The 23,105-nt window shown below is 43.3% G+C and overlaps 1 protein-coding gene across 3 annotated transcripts; it reads left to right on the top strand.

The window, feature by feature from the left end:
* Nucleotides 1-123: 123 nt before the first annotated feature.
* LOC135556471 (ER degradation-enhancing alpha-mannosidase-like protein 3) lies at nucleotides 124-22,350 on the top strand. Of its 3 annotated transcripts, none has more exons than XM_064989704.1 (20): nucleotides 124-2,244; nucleotides 2,346-2,391; nucleotides 11,365-11,465; nucleotides 11,581-11,620; nucleotides 11,724-11,836; nucleotides 13,076-13,229; nucleotides 13,490-13,624; nucleotides 13,767-13,872; nucleotides 14,085-14,182; nucleotides 14,323-14,448; nucleotides 14,581-14,664; nucleotides 14,752-14,835; nucleotides 16,620-16,744; nucleotides 16,963-17,182; nucleotides 17,295-17,440; nucleotides 19,055-19,199; nucleotides 19,366-19,557; nucleotides 19,720-19,885; nucleotides 20,341-20,526; nucleotides 21,298-22,350. In XM_064989704.1, exons 1-20 carry the CDS (start codon nucleotides 2,126-2,128, stop codon nucleotides 21,585-21,587), a joined length of 2,676 nt encoding a protein of 891 aa, XP_064845776.1. In that variant the 5' UTR covers nucleotides 124-2,125; the 3' UTR covers nucleotides 21,588-22,350. The 3 variants fall into 3 exon arrangements, with proteins under 3 accessions (XP_064845776.1, XP_064845777.1, XP_064845778.1); XM_064989705.1 differs by having other exon boundaries at nucleotides 16,963-17,131; XM_064989706.1 differs by lacking the exons at nucleotides 124-2,244; nucleotides 2,346-2,391 and adding an exon at nucleotides 2,455-3,077.
* The last annotated feature ends 755 nt before the right edge of the window (nucleotides 22,351-23,105 follow it).

The following is a 23,105-nucleotide window of genomic DNA, read 5'->3' on the forward strand; positions in this document are numbered from 1 at the left end:
TACCAAACGTAACATATTATACGAATCATCTTCTCCGGACTCACGTTTACTATGTTACGTCTAGTCTATGAGACCAGTCTGGTTCGCTAGGCTAGATGGGAAATTTAGTGAATATCAAAAATGGTGGAAGATTCACTCGGATGTCTGCCAAATATTCAAGGAACTAACAAATGTCAACCGTTATGTATATTGCCTATCTAATTTTATAAAGAATATTCTCCCCAAATGTATAACGACAAAATGTGTAACAAAACTACATTTAGGTGTTGGGCGGGCAGAGGGGTGGATACCAAAACCTAACCGGATGCGGATGTGGACATTTATCTTCTAAACAGCTCGCTTTTCTTTGACGGTCAGCTGGTGGCTAAAGGTCCATCATTAAAGCAATATTTTCCTGCTTAACAAGAAGAACAAAGTACACTAACTCAACGGCCGAAAGCGACCCGGCGCCTTTCCTACTTCGCTTGTTTTCGGACTGTCGTTTACCGGCCAAACTGGCCAGCTAGCTACTGTAGCTGGCTATGCGCCCCAACAACTGGCTAACGAAAGAAGAGAGCTGTCAAAGGAGTAGGATATAACAACAGTCTTGCTTCATGGATATCCTCCTAATTGTTCCAGGGAAAGACCGATAGCTAGCGCCATTAGCGCTGTTTGTCGATAGCAACGATAACGTTAAAGGTTATAGCCAGTTAACGTTACTGTTGTGATAATATATATGAATTAACTAAATATATAATGATGAGCTAATTATTTGTTAGTCTAATCAGAAAGCGATAAGATTTACCTATTCAGTTTGCCAGTATTCCTGGCAGTCGGCTTTTATGGTGTCTGCTTACTCAAAAAGTCACGGATGTCAAGAAACGTTAATAAGGAAGGACAGGTTGTTTTGATTGGCTTGGGGGAATAACGTTATTCTGTCAGTATTGATTATTGTGATTGCCCGTTAGTTAGGAAACGTTAGACAGCGGGGATTAGCAGTATGTGAATCATGTTTTGTGTTGATTGAAGCTTTGCCAACGTGTTACAAGCTGTTGTAGGTCCTGGTGCCATGTGTGTCAGAGGGTGTGACCAGCAGGTGAAAATGGTTCTAAGGAACTGGACACCCAGTCAAGGAAGGAGCAAGTGTTAACGCTGCTGTAGGTCCCGGTAGAACTTTGCTGTCGTGGAAAAAGTACCCAATTGGTCATACTTGAGTAAAGTAAGGAACCTTCATAGAAAATGACTCAGTAAAAGTTAGTCATACTACTTGAGTAAAAGTCTAAATATTTGGTTTTAAATATAGTTAAGAATCAAAAGTTTTAAATATAAATAATTTCACATTCCTTATAATAAGAAAACCAGACCACGATTTTATAGTTTTAATTTACGGATAGCCAGGGGCACACTAAAACACTCCGACATAATTTACAAACAGAGTTTGTGTTTAGTGAGTCTGCCAGATCAGAGGCAGTAGGGGTGGCCAGGGATGTTCTCTTGATAAGTTTGTGAATTAGACAATTTTCCTGTCCTTTTAGGTGTCAGTGACAATCTATCGAGTAAAAAGTACATTATTGTCTTTAGGAATGTAGTAAAGTAAAATTCGTAAAAAGTATGAATTATAAAGTACAGATACCTCCCCCCAAAAACTTAAGTACTTTACACCACTGGAACTTTGTCTTCAATTATGAGACACATCCTATGACAGATCACTATCAGTTTACATAATAGCTACAGCATTCCTGCAAATGGTAAAATATATAGATTGCTTGTTATGTTAGCCTGATTTAGGATTTTAGATACAGTTGTTTGTCCAACCCCTTGTCACACCTCAACCATAACCTGGATTTGTACTGTATGACATTGGAGAGGACAAGTGAGTCATAGATGGTGTCTAAATTGGCATTAACAAGCTGATTAGTAACAGTATTGTAGGCCTTATAAACAGTAATGCCTCAATGTGGTATTGGGATGCATTCATTAACCGTTGGACCAGACAGTAACTGGGCCTGAAATGTCCCCTGGTTCTGAATATGTGCACATGAGATCTGAGTGTGTTTGTGTTTATCAGAGACTTTTGGTGTCTAGGCTTATATTAATGTGATGATAGGTTACAGTTGTACTTGACTGAGAGTGCTAGGTTGTAGCTATGTGGACGGTGTTGTGGTTCCGCCCTGCAATAATGTCAACCCTATTGTTGCTGCTATTGCTGAGCAACTTATGCAGGCTGGGACAGTCTATGTCACGAGAGGAGAAGCTCAAGCTGAGGTGAGTGAGAAAGATGTCCACTCCTGGGCTAGATGTGTGGCAAGTTCAGACTAATAAAATAGATTGAGAAAAACTGACTTATTTCTTTGTTTCCCCTCAAGGAACCAAGTGGTTGAGATGTTTGACCATGCTTATTCCAATTATATGGTAAGTCTCGTCACCACCTGCCCCCTTCACATAACTGAGAGAGTGGTTTAGCAGCAATCTAATAATGCAAAACATTTTAGATGTTCTGTTGAGATGTACTGGTACTCATTTTTATTTTTTATTTTATTTCACCTTTATTTAACCAGGTAGGCTAGTTGAGAACAAGTTCTCATTTGCAACTGCGACCTGGCCAAGATAAAGCATAGCAGTTTGACATATACAACAACACAGAGTTACACATGGAATAAACAAACATACAGTAGAAAAAAAGAAAACAAAAAGTCTACATACAGTGAGTGCAAATGAGGTAAAATAAGGGAGTTAAGGCAATAAATAGGCCATGGTGGCGAAGTAATTACAATATAGCAATAGATGTAGATGTGCAGAAGATGAATGTGCAAGTAGAGATACTGGGGTGCAAAGGAGCAAGATAAATAAATACAGTATGGGGATGAGGTAGTTGGATGGGCTGTTTACAGATTGGCTATGTACAGGTGCAGTGATCTGTGAGCTGCTCTGACAGTTGGTGCTTAAAGCTAGTGAGGGAGATGTGAGTCTCCAGCTTCAGTGATTTTTGCAGTTCATTCCAGTCATTGGCAGCAGAGAACTGGAAGGAAAGGCGGCTGAAGAATGAATTGACTCTGGGGGTGACCAGTGAGTGCTGCTATGGTGACCAGTGAGCTGAGGTAAGGCGGGGCTTTACCTAGCAGAGACTTGTAGATGACCTGGAGCCTGTGGGTTTGGTGATGAGAGTGAAGCAAGGGCCAGCCAACGAGAGCGTACAGGTCGCAGTGGTGGGTAGTATATGGGGCTTTTTGGTGACAAAACGGATGGCACTGTGATAGACTGCATCCAATTTGTTGAGTGGTGTTGGAGGCTATTTTGTAAATGACATCGCCGAAGTCGAGGATCGGTAGGATGGTAAGTTTTACGAGGGTATGTACTGACCAACTGGCAAGTGTCTTCACTGATATTTTCAATTTCTCCCTGTCAGAGTCTGTAATACCAACATGTTTTAAGCAGACCACAATAATGCCTGTGCCCAAGAACACTAAGGTAACCTGCCTAAATGTTGACCGACCCGTAACAAGTCTGTTGCCATGAAGTGCTTTGAAAGGCTGGTCATGGCTCACATCAACACCATTATCCCAGATACCCTAGTCCCACTCCAATTTGCATATGGCTCCAACAGATCCACAGATGATGCAATCTCTATTGCACTCCACACTGCCCTTTCCCAGCTGGACAAAAGGAACACCTATGTGACGATGCTATTCATTGACACGACAGCTCAGCGTTCAACACCGTAGTGCCCTCAAAGCTCATCAATAACCTAAGGACCCTGGGACTAAATATTTAGTCCCCAGGTGGTAAGGGTAGGTAACAACACATCCGCCACGCTGATCCTCAACACGGGCCCCTCAGGGGTGCGTGCTCAGCCCCCTCCTGTACTCCCTGTTCACTCGGGACTGCACAGCCAGGCGCGACTCCAACACCATCATTAAGTTTGCCACAACAGTGGTAGGCCTGATCACCAATGAGACAGCCTATAGGGAGGAGGTCAGAGACCTAGCCGTGTGGTGCCAGGGCAACAACCTCTCCCTCAAAGTGATCAAAACAAAGGAGATGATTGTGGACTACAAGAAAAAGAGGACTGAGCACACCCCTTTCTCATCGACAGGGCTGTAGTGGAGCAGGTTGAGAGCTTCAAGTTCCTTAGTGTCCACATCACCAACAAACTAACATGGTCCAAGCACACCAAGAAACTCGTGAAGAGGGCACGACAACCTTTTCCCCCTCAGGAGACTAAAAAGATTTGGCTTGGGTCCTCAGATCCTCAAAAGGTTCTACAGCTGCACCATCAAGAGCATCCTGACTAGAGGTCGACCAATTATTATTTTTCAATGCCAATACTGATTATTGGAGGTCCAAAAAAAGCCAATACCAATTTAATTTATTTATTCTTATTTTATATTTATTTATTTGTATTAAAGGACAATTACAACAATACTTAATGAACAATTAACACTTATTTTAATTTAATATTATACATAAATAAAATAAATTGTCTCAAATAATGAAACGTGTTCAATTTGTTTTAAATAATGCAAAAATACAGTGTTTGAGAAGTAAAAGTGTGCCATGTAAAAAAAGCTAATGTTTAAGTTCCTTGATCAGAACATGAGAACATATGAAAGCTGGTGGCGCCTTTTAATTAAAAAATTTTTACCCCCTTTTTCTCCCCAATTTCGTGGTATCCAATTGTTAGTAGTTACTATCTTGTCTCATTGCTACAACTCCCGTACGGGCTCGGGAGAGACGAAGGTTGAAATCCATGCATCCTCCAAAACACAACCCAACCAAGCCGCACTGCTTCTTAACACGGCGCGCATCCAACCCGGGAAGCCAGCCGCACCAATGTGTCGGAGGAAACACTGTGTTCCTGGTTAGCGTGCACTGCGCCCGGCCCGCCCTATCGGCCAAACCCTCCCTAACGACGCTAAGCCAATTGTGTTTTTTATTTTTTTATTTTACCTTTATTTAACTAGGCAAGTCAGTTAAGAACAAATTCTTATTTTCAATGACGGCCTAGGAATTATGCAACTAGTGATTGAGTTAAGATTGTTTTTTATAAGATAAGTAAAATGCTAGCTAGCAACATACCTTGGCTCCTTGCTGCACTCGCGTAACATGTGGTCAGCCTGCAAAGCAGTCTCCTCGTGGAGTGCAGTGTAAACGGCCATAATTGGCGTCCAAAAATGCAGATTTCCGACTGTTATGAACCTGAAATCGGCACTAATTAAATGCGGTCAACCTCTAGTAGTTTGTAAACATATGTCATATAGAACTTAGCATCTTATTGACAAACAGTAGGTCTAAATAAGGTTCAACTATCAAAACAACTACCACACCAAAATCAAAATTCAAGTTCCTGGCAAATAAAGCATAAATGTAAAACACTTGCCACACACTGCATTCTCTCTGGGCTCCACCACCCCACATTCATATGATTGCGTTAATGGGGTTTAGTCTTACACCTTTTCATTTAGCACTGTAATAAAAGTGATTTACAGATCCAGTTGGCACCACACTTTCAGTGTGTGCTCTGTGCTGACAGACTGTCTCCTGTTAAAGTTAGAGAGGAGACATGGGTACTCTAGGTAGTTTTGCACATTTGGATAGATGGAAGATAATCTATGCCATAGTAATCGGAATAGGCGATATCCCAGTGTGGATACAACACCTGGTTTTGGGACCACTAATTAGGAAATATTTTGATAACATTATGGGTTTCCCTGTTCATATAGACAGGGTTTAAAAAATAAATAAAACAGCGCTAACTGGTTTCTCTCGTTTGTCTCATTCCCCTGTTTTTTTTGTTTTCTGTGAATGTGATATGAGAGTTGTGTGTAAATAAGATAGACATTTGCATAATAAGATAGACCACTTCGTCACTCGGGAGGCCTTTACTAAGGCACTGCATCGCTGTGCCACTAGAGATTCTGGGTTTGAGTCCAGGCTCTGTCGCAGCCGGGAGACCCATGGGGCAGCGCATGGCCCAGCGTCGTCAGGGTTAGGGGAGGGTTTGGCCAGCAGGGATATCCTTGTTCAATCATGCACTAGTGACTCCTGTGGCGGGCTGTGCACACTGACACGGTCACCAGGTGCATGGTGTTTCCTCCGATACATTGGTGCGGCTGGCTTCTGGGTTAAGCGGGCATTGTGTCAAAAGCAGTGCGGCTTGGTTGGGTCGTGTTTTGGAGGACACACGGCTCTCGACCTTTGCCTCTCCTGAGTTCATACGGGAGTTGCAGCGATGAGACAAGACTACCAATTGGATAGCATGAAATATGGAACAATTAAAATATATTTTTTTAAAGGGTTTGTATGACCTCTGACCTAACTTTCCTTTGTGATTTGATCACCCTCACTGGAAAGCCATTTGGATAATGAATAAGGTCATTTGTAATATTGATAATTATGATGAAGTTTATACTTCTTAGCCATATTTGTGGTTGGACCAATGTGAAGAAAGAGAGGTCATTGCCTTTGGCTAAGGATAGGCTGTCTTAAGTCTATTTTACTATGACCGTATGGGTACAATTATTTTTCTTTATGGAGTTGTGATTCTAATTTGATTTTGTTATTTGAAATTATTTTGGTTTTATTTTTAACCAGTAGTAGTCTTTTTTTTATTGGTTTGTTTTACACATTACTCACATTGGGAGTCATGTTTCAAAATGGGGGAGGTAACAGTCCTCTGAGGTTTTGGATTGAAGTTTACACACCTTGAGTGATATGTAGGAGTGTATTGAGTGGTATGTGAAGGAGTGTATGGCTGTGTTGTCTGTTTTGATACAAATCTCACCAGATTAGGTCTGCTGGATTGTTGGGGTTTGTCCCGATGGGTTATAGGTCTTAACTCCCTGATCCTGTGGCTCTGCGATGAAGTTGACAATGCGATTGGGAGTATAAGCCAATTTGAAAATAGTTTCAATAGAATGTGCTGTTATTCTCTTTGACATTTGTTTAGACATTGGTATTAAATTATTATTTTTCCCAATAATTGTTATCATAGTCAATGCTTGTCTGGATTTCCTGAATCAAGCGGAACCGGAGCGCCAAGTCTAGGTCCAAGACGCTTCTAAACAGCTTCTAGCTCAAGCCATAAGACTCCTGAACACCTAATCAAATGGCTACCCAGACAATTTGCCCCCCCCCTTACACCTTTGCTTCTCTCTGTTGTTATAATCTATGCATAGTCACTTTATAACTCTCCCTACATGTACATATTACCTCAACTAACCGGTTCCCCCCTGTATATAGTCTCACTATTGTTATTTTACTGCTGCTCTTTAGTTACTTGTTACTTTTTATTTCTTATTCATATCTGTGTGTTTTTTTAACTGCACTGTTGGTTAGTGGCACATAAGTAAGCATTTCATTGTAGGGTCTACACCTGTTGTATTCGGCGCATGTGACTAATAACTTGTGATTTGATAACTATATGATAATACAATTAATGTATTAACATACTAAACTCAAATCAATCCTTAAGTTTAAAAATCATAATCAAAACCCAATTAGTTATCCAACCAAAATGTTGAATGACATTTCTCAGTGATGGGACCAATCACTCAAAACCTTCAAATTAACACACATCGACATTGGCAGAATGTACATTTATATTAACATACAGTATAATTATCCTAAAATTCTAGTATTAACTTTCTTATCATGATTATAATTACAGATCAATACCCCAATGCATTCTTATTCTAAATGACTGTACTTTTAGCAGTGTGTAGACATCTACAATCAACTTGATACCCCAAAATATATTTTTTAATACATTCTGGGCACAGTTGACGCACCCTCCCTTTCAGGCACTCAATCTTCTGACAGCTTTACATTTCAATGAAGAAGATATCTGAAGACAAAGTGGATGGCTCATGATGATGTCCCAATTTCAATGTCTCACCTGAGCCATCCCCACCCATTTATGTCTTGTCCATTTGTCAACCAGTATACCAGCAACATAAGAGATGTTTGGAACAGGTCTCTCCCCATGGTCACTCCACATGTACTCGCGTCACACTCCTGAGACAAAAGAGAAAAAAACTGCTTAGATTGAATGCTGTACACCAGTTGCTGGCTCGGACTCAGGTCTCTCAGTGGAAGTGGTTTGGAAGGGGGCTTTAGTTTGTGTAGCGACAATTTTCAAATTGGCTTATACTCCCAATCGTTTTGTCATCTTCATCGCAGAGCCACAGGATCAGGGAGTTAGACCTATAACCCGTAATGTGTAAAACAAACCAATAAAAAAAAGACTACTACTGGTTAAAAATAACAAAATCAAATTAGAATCACAACTTCATAAAGACAAATAATTGTACCCATACGGTCATAGTAAAATAGACTTAAGACAGCCTATCCTTAGCCAAAGGCAACGACCTCTTTCTTCACATTGGTCCAACCACAAATATGGCTAAGAAGTATAAACTTCATCATAATTATCAATATTACAAATGACCTTATTCATTATCCAAATGGCTTTCCAGTGAGGGTGATCAAACCACAAAGGAAAGTCAGGTCAGAGGTCATATAAACCCTTAAAATATTTTTATTTATTTAAATGGTCCCATATTTCATGCTATCCAATTGGTAGTTACAGTCTTGTCTCATCGCTGCAACTCCCGTATGAACTCAGGAGAGGCAAAGGTCGAGAGCCGTGGGTCCTCCAAAACACGACCCAACCAAGCCACACTGCTTCTTAACACAGAGCGCATCCAACCCGGAAGCCAGCCGCACCAATGTGTCGGAGGAAGCACCTGGCAAACTTGGTTAGAGTGCACTGCACCCGGCCCGCCACAGGAGGGCAAGGATATCCCTACCGGCCAACCCCTCCCTAACCCGGGAGGCGCCGCACTGCTTTTTGACACACAATGCCCACTTAACCCGGAAGCCAGCCGCACCAATGTGTCGGAGGAAACACCGTACACCTGGTGACCGTGTCAGTGTGCACAGCCCACCACAGGAGTCACTAGTGCACGATGGAACAAGGATATCCCTGTTGGCCAAACCTTCCCCTAACCCTGACAACGCTGGGCCAATTGTGCGCCGCCCCATGGGTCTCCCGGCTGCAACAGAGCCTGGACTCAAACCCAGAATCTCTAGTGGCACAGTGCCTTAGACCACTGTGCCACTCGGGAGGCCTTTATTAACTCAATTTCAGTCATCTTGTTATGCAAATGTCTATCTTATTTACACACTCACACAACACTCATATCACATTCACAGAAAACAAACAAAAAACAGGGGAATGAGACAAACGAGAGAAACCAGTTAGCGCTGTTTTATTTATTTTTTAAACCCTGTCTATATGAACAGGGAAACCCATAATGTTATCAAAATATTTCCTAATTAGTGGTCCCAAAACCAGGTGTTGTATCCACACTGGGATATCGCCTATTGCGATTACTATGGCATAGATTATCTTCCATCTATCCAAATGTGCAAAACTACCTAGAGTACCCATGTCTCCTCTCTAACTTTAACAGGAGACAGTCTGTCAGCACAGAGCACACACTGAAAGTGTGGTGCCAACTGGATCTGTAAATCACTTTTATTACAGTGCTAAATGAAAAGGTGTAAGACTAAACCCCATTAACGCAATCATATGAATGTGGGGTGGTGTAGCCCAGAGAGAATGCAGAGTGTGTGCTTTATTTGCCAGGAACTTGAATTTTGATTCTGGTGTGGTAGTTTTTTTGATAGTTGAACCTTATTTAGACCTACTGTTTGTCAATAAGATGTTAAGTTCTATATGACATATGTTTACAAACTACTAGAGGTTGACCGATTAATTGGTATGGCCCATTTTTAATTAGTGCCGATTTCAGGTTAGTGCCGATTACACTGCACTCCGCAAGGAGACTACATGGCAGGCTGACCACATGTTACGTGAGTGCAGCAAGGAGCCAAGGTATGTTGCTAGCTAGCATTTTACTTATCTTATAAAAAACAATCATTAGTTAACTACACATGGTTGATATTACTAGTTTAACTAGCTTGTCCTGCGTTGCAAATAATCAATGCAGTGCCTTAATTTATCATCGAATCATAATCTACTTCGCCAAACGGGTGATGATTTAACAAGCGCATTCGTGAAAAAAGCACCATTGTTGCACCAATGTACCTAACCATAAACATGAATGCCTTTCTTAAAATCAATACACAGGTTTAAAAAATTAAAGCTGCATATTTATTTGAAAGAAATTCATGTTAGCCGGCAATATTAACTAGGGAAATTGTCACTTCTCATGCGTTCTGTGCAACCAGAGTCCAGAACCAGGTATATGCAGCAGTTTGGGCCGCCTGGCTCGTTGCGAACTGTGTGAAGACCATTTCTTCCTGACAATGACCGTAATTCATTTGCCAGATATTTACATAATTATGACATAACATTGAAGGTTGTGCAATGTAACAGCAGTAATTAGACATAGGGTTGCCACCCGTTCAATAAAATATGGAACTATTCCATATTTCACTGAAAGAATAAACGTTTTGTTTTCGAAATGATAGTTTCCTGATTTAACCATTATTAATGATCTAAGGCTTGTATTTCTGTGTGTTTTATTATATTATAATTAAGTCTATGATTTGATTTAGCAGTCTGTCTGAGCAGTGGTAGGCAGCAGCAGTCTTGTAAGCATTCATTCAAACAGCACTTTCCTCCATTTGCCAGCAGCTTTTCGCAATGCTTGAAGCACAGCACTGTTTATGACTTCAAGCCTATCAACTCCCAAGATTAGGCTGGCAATACTATCGTGCCTATAAGAACATCCAATAGTCAAAGGTATATGAAATACAAATGGTATAGAGAGAAATAGTCATATAATAACTACAACCTAAATCATCTTAACTGGGAATATTGAAGATCCATGTTAAAAGGACCCACCAGCTTTCATATGTTCTGAACAAGGAACTTAAATGTTAGCTTTTTTAATTGGGCACATATTACACTTTTACTTTCTTCTCCAACAGTGTTTTTGCATTATTTAAACCAAATTGAACATGTTTTGTTATTTATTTGAGATTAAATAGATTTTTATTTATGTATTAAGTTAAAGTAGGTAATTATTATTATCGTCTGACTAATCGGTATCGGCCCTCCAATTTTCGTTATCGGCGTTGAAATATCATGAGCGGTCGACCTCTACACACTACCATGGATCTTTATTGGCTCCCGAGTGGCGCAGTGGTCTGAGACACTGCATCTCTGTGCAATACCTGGTTCGAATCCAGGCTGCATCACATCCGGCTGTGTTTGGGGGTCCCATAGGGCGGCGCACCATTGGCCCAGCGTTGGCTGGGGTAGGCAGTCAAATAAGAAATTGTACTGAACTGACTTGCCTAGTTAAATAAAGGTTAAATATTAAAAAAATGTATATTATTGGTTGTGTTTTCCAGGACCATGCATACCCAGCAGATGAGCTGATGCCTCTGACGTGTCGGGGGAGGGTGCGTGGGCAGGAGCCCAGTCGGGGAGACGTGGACGACGCACTGGGGAAGTGAGTGCCTGGAGACAGTCCTGCTGGCATTGGAATACCCTAACTCTCTGTTGATATCTTCTAGCCATAAGGGACTATAATTGATGCTGATTGATTTGTCTTTGTGTGTTTTAAGGTTTTCTCTCACCCTCATCGACACCTTGGACACTCTAGTGGTAGGTTTCATCTTTAGTTTGTTTTACCAACCTCCTTAGTTGGATTGTCTAACCTCTGGGTAGACAATGATTTTCATATATTTAATTCTGTGTTTACTTACAGCTCTTAAATAAGACGACAGAGTTTGAAGAAGCAGTGAGGAGAGTGTTGAGAGATGTGCGACTGGACAATGACATCGTGGTGTCTGTCTTTGAGACCAACATCCGTGTGCTGGGGTAAGAAAAATATAAGGAAAAAAGTCTGTTATTGAGGGGATGGAAATGTTATTATTTTTTTAACCAGGCAAGTCAGTGAAGAAGAACATTCTTATTTACAATAACCTGGCAAGAAGCTTCCTGCGGGGATGGGGGCTGAGATAAAAATTTTAAAAACGATGCAAGACAAAACAGACGACACAGACAGAAGACACTGGCAACAGCACAAATACAACAGCAAACAAACTGTATGTGTGATGGAACATTGCTGCAGGGACTTGCTTTCATTCAGCCACGAGCATTCGTGAGGACAGGCACTGATGTTGGATGTTTAGGTCTGGCTCGCAGTCAGCGTTCCAATTCACCCCAGAGGTGTTCAATGGGGTTGCGGTCAGAGCTCTGTGCAGGCCAGTCAAGTTCTTCCACACCGATCTCGACAAACCATTTCTGTATGGACCTCGCTTTCTGCACAGGGGTAATGTCATGCTGAAACAGGAAAGGGCCTTCCCCAAACTGTTGCCACTAAAGTTGGAAGCACAGAATCATCTACAATGTAATTGTATGCTGTAGCGTAAAGATTTAACTTCACTGGAACTAAGGGGCCTAGACCGAACCATGAAAAACAGCCCAGACCATTATTCCTCCTCAATCAATCTTTACAGTTGGCACTATGCAATCGGGCAGGTAGCGTGCTCCTGGCATCTGCCAAAACCAGATTTGTCCGTCAGACTGCCAGAGGGTAAAGGGTGATTCATCACTCCAGAGAACTCGTTTCCACTGCTCCAGAGTCCAATGACTGCAAGCTTTACACCACTCCAGCCGACGCTTGGTATTGCACATGGTGATCTTAGCCATGTGTGCGGCTGCTCGGCCATGGAAGCCCATTTCATGAAGCTCCTGATGAACAGTTCTTGTGCTGACGTTGCTTCCAGAGGCAGTTTGGAACTCGGTAGTGAGTGTTGCAACCGAGGACAGGCGATTTCCACTTCAGAATAACAGCACTTACAGTTGACCATGGCAGCTCTAGCAGGGCAGAAATTTGTTGGAAAGGTGATATCCTATGACGGTGCCACGTTGAAAGTCAGTGAGCTCTTCAGTAAGAACATTCTACTGCCAATGTTTGGTAATGGAGATTGCATGGCTGTGTGCTCTTTTATACACTTGTTAGCAACGGGTGTGGTTGAAATAGCCAAATCCATTAATTTAAAGGGTTGTCCACATACTATTGTGTGACCATTGTGACTTTCCTCATGTTTCCAGAGGGCTGCTAGGGGGGCACTCCATGGCGGTGATGCTGAAGGATACAGGGTATCACATGCAGTGGTACCAGGATGAGCTGCTCCACATGGCCAAAGACGTGGGTCTCAGACTCCTGCCTGCCTTCAACACCAGCAGTGGCCTGCCTTACCCCAGGGTGAGCCCTCAGACTATACATAAGGCCACAGCTGTTGGGATATGTCCTGACCATACACACTCATGTGTACACACACACAGCCCTCTCCAATTATGACTGCATAATTGTATTAACTACTTCAGTGCTCTGCATACAGCTGCTACAGTTTTCCGCAGCCTGGTTTTCTATGGCTGTATAGTTCACCTGAACAATGTCTTTGGACACAGCTGTGGATTTGTGTCTTTGACCAATATATTGAGTCTTTTTATTCCACTCAACAGGTAAACTTGAAGTATGGCCTCAGGAGTCCTGAGAGTCGGACGGGCACAGAGACGGACACCTGTACAGCTTGTGCTGGCACAATTATCCTGGAGTTCGCTGCCTTGAGTCGCTTCACTGGGGACCCTGTGTTTGAGGTAAAAACAGACAATCATCTCTTACTTTAAACCTTGTTCAGATCAGGACTAATACTAGTAGACGGCACGACTAGACCTTCATTGTTGATGATCCTAGATGCCAGTGTGTCTGAATGATATTGATTCATTGTATTCTACACAGGTCCATGCACGGAGAGCCCTTGACTTCCTGTGGGAGAAGAGGCAGAGGAATAGCAACCTGGTGGGAACAACCATCAACATCCACTCTGGAGAGTGGGTCCGCAGGGGTGAGAGAGGGAACCAGTCCCAGGCCATAACTGCTATCTACTGTATTGTAAAGGAGGATTTCCTTGGATTTATCCAGAGACTGACAATGTATTGGGTGTGATAGAAGTGAACGGGCAAGGCGGTAGGAGCTGATGTTCTGTACTTGTAGAAATAAGGCATGCCTGTGTTTCTGCAGTATGAAATGGTACACTGTTGTGTTGTATTGTTCCAGACAGCGGAGTGGGAGCAGGGATTGACTCGTATTATGAGTACCTGCTCAAGGCCTATATTCTCTTGGGAGATGACCTGTTTCTGCAGCGCTTCAACATTGTGCGTGACCTCACTGTAACCTTACTCTGGCTTGGATAATGGAATGCTTTTATGCCCTTATTGTTCAATCCACACAAATTATGCTGTTAACGATTCTCATCCTTAGATTGTCAAAATGTTCTCATTATTTGTGTTTCCAGCACTATGCGTCTATAATGAAGTACATCAGCCAGCCTCCTCTCCTGCTGGACGTTCACATCCACAAGCCTCTGCTGCCTGCTCGCACCTGGATGGACTCCCTCCTGGCCTTCTTCCCTGGGCTGCAGGTGAGACACTCAGCCTGGCGTCACTAACAGACCAGCTGCCTAAGCAGGGGTTTTAGTACATAGACCTGGTGCTGAGATTAGGGAGACAAATGAAGACTTTTACTCTCCTAACATTGTTAATGAATCCCCCAGGTGTTGAAGGGAGATATCCGGCCGGCCATTGAGACCCATGAGATGCTCTATCAAGTCACCAAGAAACACAACTTCCTCCCAGAGGTAAGCTCTCTTTTATGCTCCCTCTCCACCTCTTTCTTTGTTCTCACTCAGGCTGTAACCTTTAACACCCCTCTCTGTCTTCCCCAGGCATTCACCACTGATTTCAGGGTACATTGGGCTCAGCATCCACTAAGACCTGAGTTTGCAGAGAGCACCTATTTCCTGTACAAGGTAAGGACTGTGGAGACATGCAGTCTAGAAGTTGACTTAACGATACATCACTTTTTCCACATTTTGGCACGTTACAACCTTATTCTAAAATGGATTAAATTAAATGTTTTCCTCATCAATTTACACACAATACCCCATAATGACAATGCGAAAATTGGTTGGTTGAAATTGTTAATTTATATAAAATAAAAAAAGGATACCTTATTTACATCTATTCAGACCATTTGCTATGAGACTCGAAATTGTCCTGTTTCCATTGATCATCCTTGAGATGTTTCTACAACTTGATTGGAGTCCACCTGTGATAGATTCAATTGATTGGATGTGATTTGGAAAGGCACATACCTGTCTATATAAGGTCCCACAGTTGGCAGTACATTTCAGATCAAAAACCAAGCCATGAAGTTGAAGGAATTGTCCGTAGAGCTCTGAGACAGAATTGTGTCGAGGCAGATCTGGGGAATGGTACCAAAAATGTCTGCAGCATTGAATGTTCCCAAGAACACAGTGGCCCCCATCACTCTTAAATGGAAGAAGTTTGGTACCACCAAGACTCTTCCTAGAGCTGACTATCCTCCCAAACTGAGCAATCGGGGGAGAAAGTTCTTGGTCAGGGAGGTCACTCTGAAAGAGCTCCAGAGTTCCTCTGTGGAGATGGAACCTTCCAGAAGGACAACCATCTCAGCATCACTCCACCAATCAGGCCTTTATGGTAGAGTGGCCAGATGGAAGCCAGTCCTCAGTAAAAGCACATGACCGCCTGCTTGGAGTTTGCCAAAAGGCACCTAAAGACTCTCACCATGAGAAACAAGATTCTCTGGTCTGATGAAATCAAGCTTGAAATCATTGGCCTGAATGATAGGCGTCACGTCTGGCGGAAACCTGGCACCATCCCTACAGTGAAGCATGGTAGCCGTATCATGCTGTGGGGATGTTTTTCAGGGACTGGGAGACTAGTCAGGATCGAGGGGAAAGATGAACGGATCAAAGTACAGAGAGGTCCTTGATTAAAACCTGTTCCAGAGCACTCAGGACCTAAGACTGGGGTGAAGGTTCACCTTCCAACAGGACAACGGCCCTAAGCACACAGCCAAGACAACGCAGGACTGGCTTCGGGACAAGTCTCTGAATATCCTTGAGTGGCCCAGTAGTGACGCTCCCCATCCGACCTCAGAGCTTGAGAGAATCTGCAGAGTAGAGTGGGAGAAACTCTCCAAATACATGTGTACCAAGCTTGTAGTTTCTTACCCGGGGCTCCCGAGTGGCGCAGTGGTCTAAGGCACTGCATCTCAGTGCTTGAGGTGTCACTACAGACACAGCCTGGATTCAAACCAGGGTATCACAACCGGCCGTGATTGGGAGTCCCATAGGCAGGCGCACAATTGGCCCAGCCGTAGGCCGTCATTGTAAACTGACTTGCCTAGTTAAATGAATAAAACGTTTTAAAAAATACCCAAGAAGACTCGAGGCTATAATCGCTGCCAAAGGTGCTTCAACAAACTACTGAGTTAAGGATCTGAAAGTTATGTAAATGTGATATTGTCAGCTTTTAGAAACCTGTTTTTTTTTTACTTTGTCAACATAGGGTATTTTGTGTAGACTGATGAGGGGGGGTGGAACAATTTAATCCATTTTAGAATAAGGCTGTAACGTAACAAAAGGTGGAAAAAGTTGAGGGTTCTGCATACTTTCCGAATGCACTGTACATTTGATCTTAGTGGCCTTCCTTATTGCCTGATTCAGTAGGACCATGTCTAACCCTGGTCCTACTGTACCCCCTCTAGGCTACCAAAGACCCCTACTACCTGGAGGTAGGCCGCACGGTGCTGGACAACCTGAACCGATTTGCCCGGGTCCCTTGTGGCTTTGCTGCCATGAAGGACGTTCGCACCGGGAGCCACGAGGACCGGTGAGAGCCCAGGCCCAGGGGAATACCCTGGGGACGGGGAGGGATTTAATGACTAAGTGGGATTTAATGATGGGCGGTTAAGAGGTGAATGGTTTTAGTGGCTGAGCAACAGTGTGCCAGCCATGTAGTTCAATCAAAATAGTTTGTGGTGTCTGCTCTGTTGGCCTGCTGCCCCAAATATCACTAATCCTCTCTCTTCCTAACTCTTACCCTCTCAGAATGGACTCCTTCTTCTTGGCAGAGATGTTCAAGTACCTTTTCCTGCTGTTTGCGGAAGAGGAAGATCTGACGTTTAATGTTGAGGATTATATCTTCACCACCGAGGCACACCTTCTGCCCCTGTCCCTGTCCACTGCGCCTCACGCCCCCTCTCCCGCCAACGCCACGGTACAGGCTCCATCTCTGCCTCATCTCTCCACCTATGTCAAATCTCTTTGGGTGGGTGTAGTAAGATCACCTGCTGTGATCAGCTAGAATTCTAATGATAGTACATCTAATAATATTCAAATAATAGAGTTAGTCATGTTTGCTCTCTCCCACTCTGTCTTAGTCAGAGGAGGAGTTGGATGACTCTAACTTTGATTGGACCTGTCCCAACACACGCCTCCTTTTCCCTGACCCTGCCTTTCCACGGAACCTCCGAGATCCAATCAGGAGTGCTGTGGACAAGAGTTGTCCCCGTCCTGCCATTCACCGGTAAGGGACATTTATATATACACCCCCTGTGTATTTATTTGGACAGTGAAGCTAAAACTACAATTTAGCTGTATACTCCAGATTGTTGGAATTGAGATCAGATGTTTTATGAGACGACAGTACCAAATGTAATGTTTTTATTTGTTTTGTTCTTCTTACATATCTGTTTTACCGTTTATTAATGAATGCACTTTATGTACACTATATTTACAAAAGTATGTAGAAACCTCTTTTAAATTAGTGGATTCGGCTATTTCAGCCACACCCATTGTTGACATGTATAAAATTGATCACTTAGCCATGCAATCTCCATGGACAAACATTGGCAGTAGAATGACAAGAGCTCAGTGACTTTCAACCATCATAGGATGCCACCTTTCCAACAAGTCAGTTCATCAAATTTCTGCCCTGCTCGAGCTGCCCAGGTCAACTGTAAGTGCTGGTATTGTGAAGTGGAAACTTCTAGGAGCAACAACGGCTCAGCCGCGAAGTCCTAGGCCACACAAGCTCTTTGAATGGGGAGCGCCGAGTGCTGAAGTACGTAGCCTCTGGAAGCAACGTCAACACAAGAACGGTTCATCGGGAGCTTCATGAAATGGGGTTCCATGGCCGAGCAGTCTAAAATCACAAGTCTAAAATCACCATGCACAATGCCAAGCTGGAGTGGTGTGAATCTTGCCGTCATTGGATTCTGGGCCAGTGGAAAAATGTTCACTGTGGGCTAGGCCCCTTAGTTCCAGTGAAGGGAAATCTTAACGCTATAGCATACAATGACATTCTAGACGATTCTGTGCTTCCAACTTTGTGGCAACAGACCTCAACCCCATCGAACACCTTTGGGATTAATTTTAACGCTGAATGCAAGCCAGACCTAATCGCCCAACATCAGTGCCCGACCTTACTAATGCTCTTGTGGCTGAATGGAAGCAAGTCCCCACAGCAATGTTCCAACATCTAGTGGAAAGCCTTCCCAGAAGAGTGGAGGCTGTTAAAGCAGCAAAGGGGGGACAAACTCCATATTAATACCCATGATTTTGGAATGAGATGTTCGACAAGCAGGTGTCCACATACCTTTGGTCATGTAGTGTGTTTGTTCTCCCAATTTGAAGGTGTCATAAGAATTTGGACAAATTCACTTATAGTGTATTACATTTAGTAAAACGTTTAGTATTTGGTCCAATATTTGTAGCATGCAGTGACTATATCAAGCATGTGAGACTACAAACTTTGTTTTGGTTGTGTTTTCAGGTTATTTTGTGCCCAATAGAAATTAATGGTAGATAATGTGTTGTCATTTTGGAGTCACTAGCATTTTGGGGGGATTTGATATTTATGCCTCTAACTTTCTCACTCATCATTATTCATGATTCATTCATGATTTTCTGTAATCATGGTACTACCCACATGAATGTAGAAGTGTTCAGAAACATATTCTATTTTTAGAATAAATTCTAGAGTGTAGAGCCAAATTACACTTTAGCTTCACTGTCCAAATATATACATAGGGGAGTATATGTCTAATGTGAGGATCATGTTAAACAGAATATTGTTCCTGTCACAACCATACTGAATGTGAACTTTGATGCCCTCCACCCCCTTCACCCTCTCATCCAGTGAGCCGGGGATGGGTCGCCCACCTCTGAGGGCTCAGGACTTCATGGCCAACAACCCTGATCACCTGGAGCTGCTGAGGAGGATGGGAGTCAGCCTTATACACCTTAAAGATGGCAGAGTGCAGCTGGTCCAACACGCTACACAGGTAAATGATTAATTCACAGGACAAGCCGGGAGAGTTTGAATGATATCATAACCCCCCATATGAGTTACTCAGTCTCTACCCCTACTTCCCCTACCATCTACTGCCCTCTCCTCTCTTTCTCCATCTCCTTTTCTCTCTCTCTCCCCTTCCCTCGGTCTCTCTCTAGGCGGTCAGTGCTGTGGCAGCAGAGGACGGCATGCGCTTCATGCAGGAGATGATGGAGCTGTCCAGCCAGCAGCAGAAGGAGCAGCTCCCTCCGCGCGCTGTGCAGATAGTCTCCCACCCCTTCTTCGGCAGAGTGGTGCTGACTTCTGGCCCAGCACAGTTTGGCACAGATCTTTCCAAGAGCATCACGGGGGTGAGTGTCTTCAGTGTGCCAATTTCCAATGGGATGGACACCTTTGCTTGTTGGTTTTTCCTGTTTTGTCCCTAGGTGCCAGATGTTCTCTATTTTTGTCGTTCTGAGTGATGTTTTAACATGTCCACCCCCCCACCCCCCCTTCTCGTCGTCTGTCTGTAGGTTCGTGGGTTTGTGACAGTGGCTGAACCATACAGTGGCTGTGCGGAACTGAGCAACGCTGCCTTTGTACAGGGCCGCATTGCTCTGCTGCAGCGGGGCCAATGTATGTTTGCTGAGAAGGCCAGACACATCATGAAGGCTGGGGCCATCGGCGGCATCGTCATCGGTGAGGAGGACCAACTGACACAAGATCTCAATTTGAAGGAATCTTCTTCAAGAAGGCTGCACTCTAACTATAATCATACTTCTAACCTTTATAAATGTTCATAACACATTCATAATGTTTTATATAACCTTTAATAAACTGATGCATTGCTATTTATAAACTGGGTGGTTCGAGCCCTGAATGCTGATTAACTGACAGCCGTGGTATATCAGACCATATACCACGGGAATGACAAAACATGTATTTTTACAGCTCTAATTACACTGGTAACCAGTTTATAATAGCAATAAGGCACCTTGGAGGTTTGTGGTATATAGCCAATATACCATGGCTCAGGGTGTGCCTAAGAACAGCCCTTAGCCATGGTATATTGGCCATATACCACATGTCCTCGTGCCTCATTACTTAATTATAGTATCCTGTTTAACCTTGCTAATTAACCCCGTCCTCCACAGATGACAACGAGGGTAGCAGCAGTGACACTGCTCCCCTCTTCCAGATGGCCGGCGACGGCCGCAACACAGACGACGTCACTTTGCCCCTCCTCTTCCTCTTCTACAAGGAAGGCAATATCCTGTTGGAGGCTCTCAAGGAGTACAGGGAGGTGGAGGTGCTGCTGAGCGACAAGGCCAGAGACAGAGGTTAGATCTACTGGAGAGGGCAGTTGGACATTAGTGACTAAACAAATACAGGACAGTGTCTTTCCAGCTTCTGGATAGTTTTGTGGGATTTCAGCTGATTTTAGGGACTATATTTGATTCTGTAAAGATCTCAAAATGGCCAGTATTTCAGGGTTTAGTGGTGAACCAAAATAGTGGGCCTGTGGCCACTTTACAGTACTAGCCTTAGTGGCGGTAGGGGGTGGAAACGGCTCCCTTCTTTCCATTTTCCTTCCTCCTCCTCTCCTTCCCCGTGGTGGACTGTAACAGTGTATCCTCTTCTATCTTTCTTTCCCCTTCACCCTTTGGTTTAACAGCCTCTATATTCAAAGGTGAACCTCTCCCTGGCATCCTGCTGGAAAGCAGTAAGTATCGCCCTCATCTCTTTCCTCTCTCCTCCATTATTCTGTGTGTGGTAGAGCAGCTCAGTGCAGGTTAGTCGTGTGTGTATATAGCTGGCCATGTCAGAACCCCTCAGAAGAATATTACTGTTGGTCTGTTCTGCACATGACTCGTCAGTACCATTCTGTTTATTGTTCGCTGCTTCTTGTAAACCACAACACAACACTGCCCTGTTTCTGTCTGGGAATGACAGATGCTTGTGTTAAATGTACATACATAGTGAGTAGAAAACGGTGTATGGCTGTGTATGTATTGTAGGATACTATATGGATGACTGCAGGACACAGCTCATATATTGTGGTGGAAAGTGGTCTGAAAATGGACTGAGCTCACCCCTCTGTCCTTCCTCAGGGAGGGATGTTCAGGAGGAGGAGGAAGACTGTTCAACAGACCAAACTTCACCTATCCCTGCCGCAACTCTCGACCAGTTACACGTGAGGACTGTGGAGCAGGATGAATCAGCTCCCCACAATGAGGAAGTGACTCCTGAGGAAGATGTGGGACCTGCCATTAAGAGGAACCCTGAGCCAGAGGAGGAGCCTGATGTTGACAAGGACTCTAGCAGAAAATCAGTGGAAGCCATGATGGCTGATTGGCGAGAGGACTTAGAAGCGTTTCAGCAGATGGAGGATGAGCTTTGACAACTTCCACAGTTCCCCCTCCTCTGGTCTGCCCCAGCCACCGTACAGGCCTGGGGTCAGTGGACTGTGCCTCATAAAGAATAAGGTTTTAGTGGGGCGATGTTTTGATAAGGAACGGTTACCAGGGTGGAATACAGTGACTTCTTCTACAGCCCAGATATCTACTGTCTGGCAGTATGAACCTCTGATTATTCACTATTTTCTGGTTTTGTCTTATTTTCACATTGTCTTCCTCCAAATGCTTTTCCAGGTCACTGACATGTGGGAGCAGATTCCAAATGCTGGTTGAATTATAATCCACTGGTTGATTGGTTTATTTAACTGTAATGATTAACTGATAAGTTGTTGGAACATTTACTATTTTATTTTGTGGGCCTAATTTGTGGGGTCAATATTAAGCTACCTGACTGTGAGGGACTGCAGTGGCAAGCAGTCTATAAAAGGCTGATGCTGAGAATCACTTAGCACTGGCACTCTCCAGGAAGAGACAAAGTTATATGTGACTGTAAATATGTATTTGTCAGTTATTTCCACAATGGTTTAAAATGCAGTGCTGCTTTGCTCAGGTTCTGGTCGGTATGAGAGACACCGGGTACTGGCTACCCAAGAGGGCAGACAGTACCACCAGCTGACCAGCAGAGGGGATCCTTGTTTGAGACATCTTACTGGTCTGACTGGAGCTTGATGACATACTGGAAGACCAAGGAAACAAAAAAGCCAACAACATAATGAACTTTAATTAAATTGATAAGGAAATTGAAAAGTGTGTTGTCATCTGTCTCAAAAACATAATGTGTTTTATAGGCGATAGGATTATTAGACTAGAGGTTTCTCTTGGTTTTAGACTATAAGGCTACATGGCTGGACATTAGTGGAACCATACAGTCCACTCTCTTTTTGTTGATATTCAGAGCAGTATTACCATAGTCTGGTAATAACCTAAAATAACCTCTCCTTCAGGTTAAGATTTAAAAGGGAATAGAGACATTAAATAACATTTTAATTCACATGCGCTGAATACAACTGGTGTAGACTTTACAGTGAAATGCTTGCTTACAAAACTTTCCCAGCAATGCAGAGTTTTTAAAAAATGTAATACTAACTAACACGAGGAATATAATACACAAGATTGGAGAATGTGCAGAGAGAACCAGTACCAGATCAAAGAGGTACTTGAGGTAGGGTACTGTATGTTCATGAAGGCAGTGTGAAGTGACTGGGCATCCAGATAAATTATATTAATAGAAGTAAAATATAGAACAAAGTAGCCGCAGCAAATGAGTGTAGAAGTGTGTGCATATGTATTGTTTGAATTTGTGTGTGTATATAAAGTCTTGTGAGTGTGCGTAGGGTCAGTGCATGTAGTTTGAGTACCATTGATTAACTATTTAGCAGTCTGGCTATTTGGCAGTCTTATGGCTTTGGGGTAGAAGCTGTCTTAGGGCCTGTTGGTCCAAGAGTCAATGCTCCGGTACCGTTTTCCGGACGGTAGTAGAGTGAAACCATCTGTGGCTGGAG

Source organism: Oncorhynchus masou, chromosome 15, assembly GCF_036934945.1.
Source record: "Oncorhynchus masou masou isolate Uvic2021 chromosome 15, UVic_Omas_1.1, whole genome shotgun sequence".
Taxonomy (NCBI): Eukaryota; Metazoa; Chordata; class Actinopteri; order Salmoniformes; family Salmonidae; genus Oncorhynchus; species Oncorhynchus masou.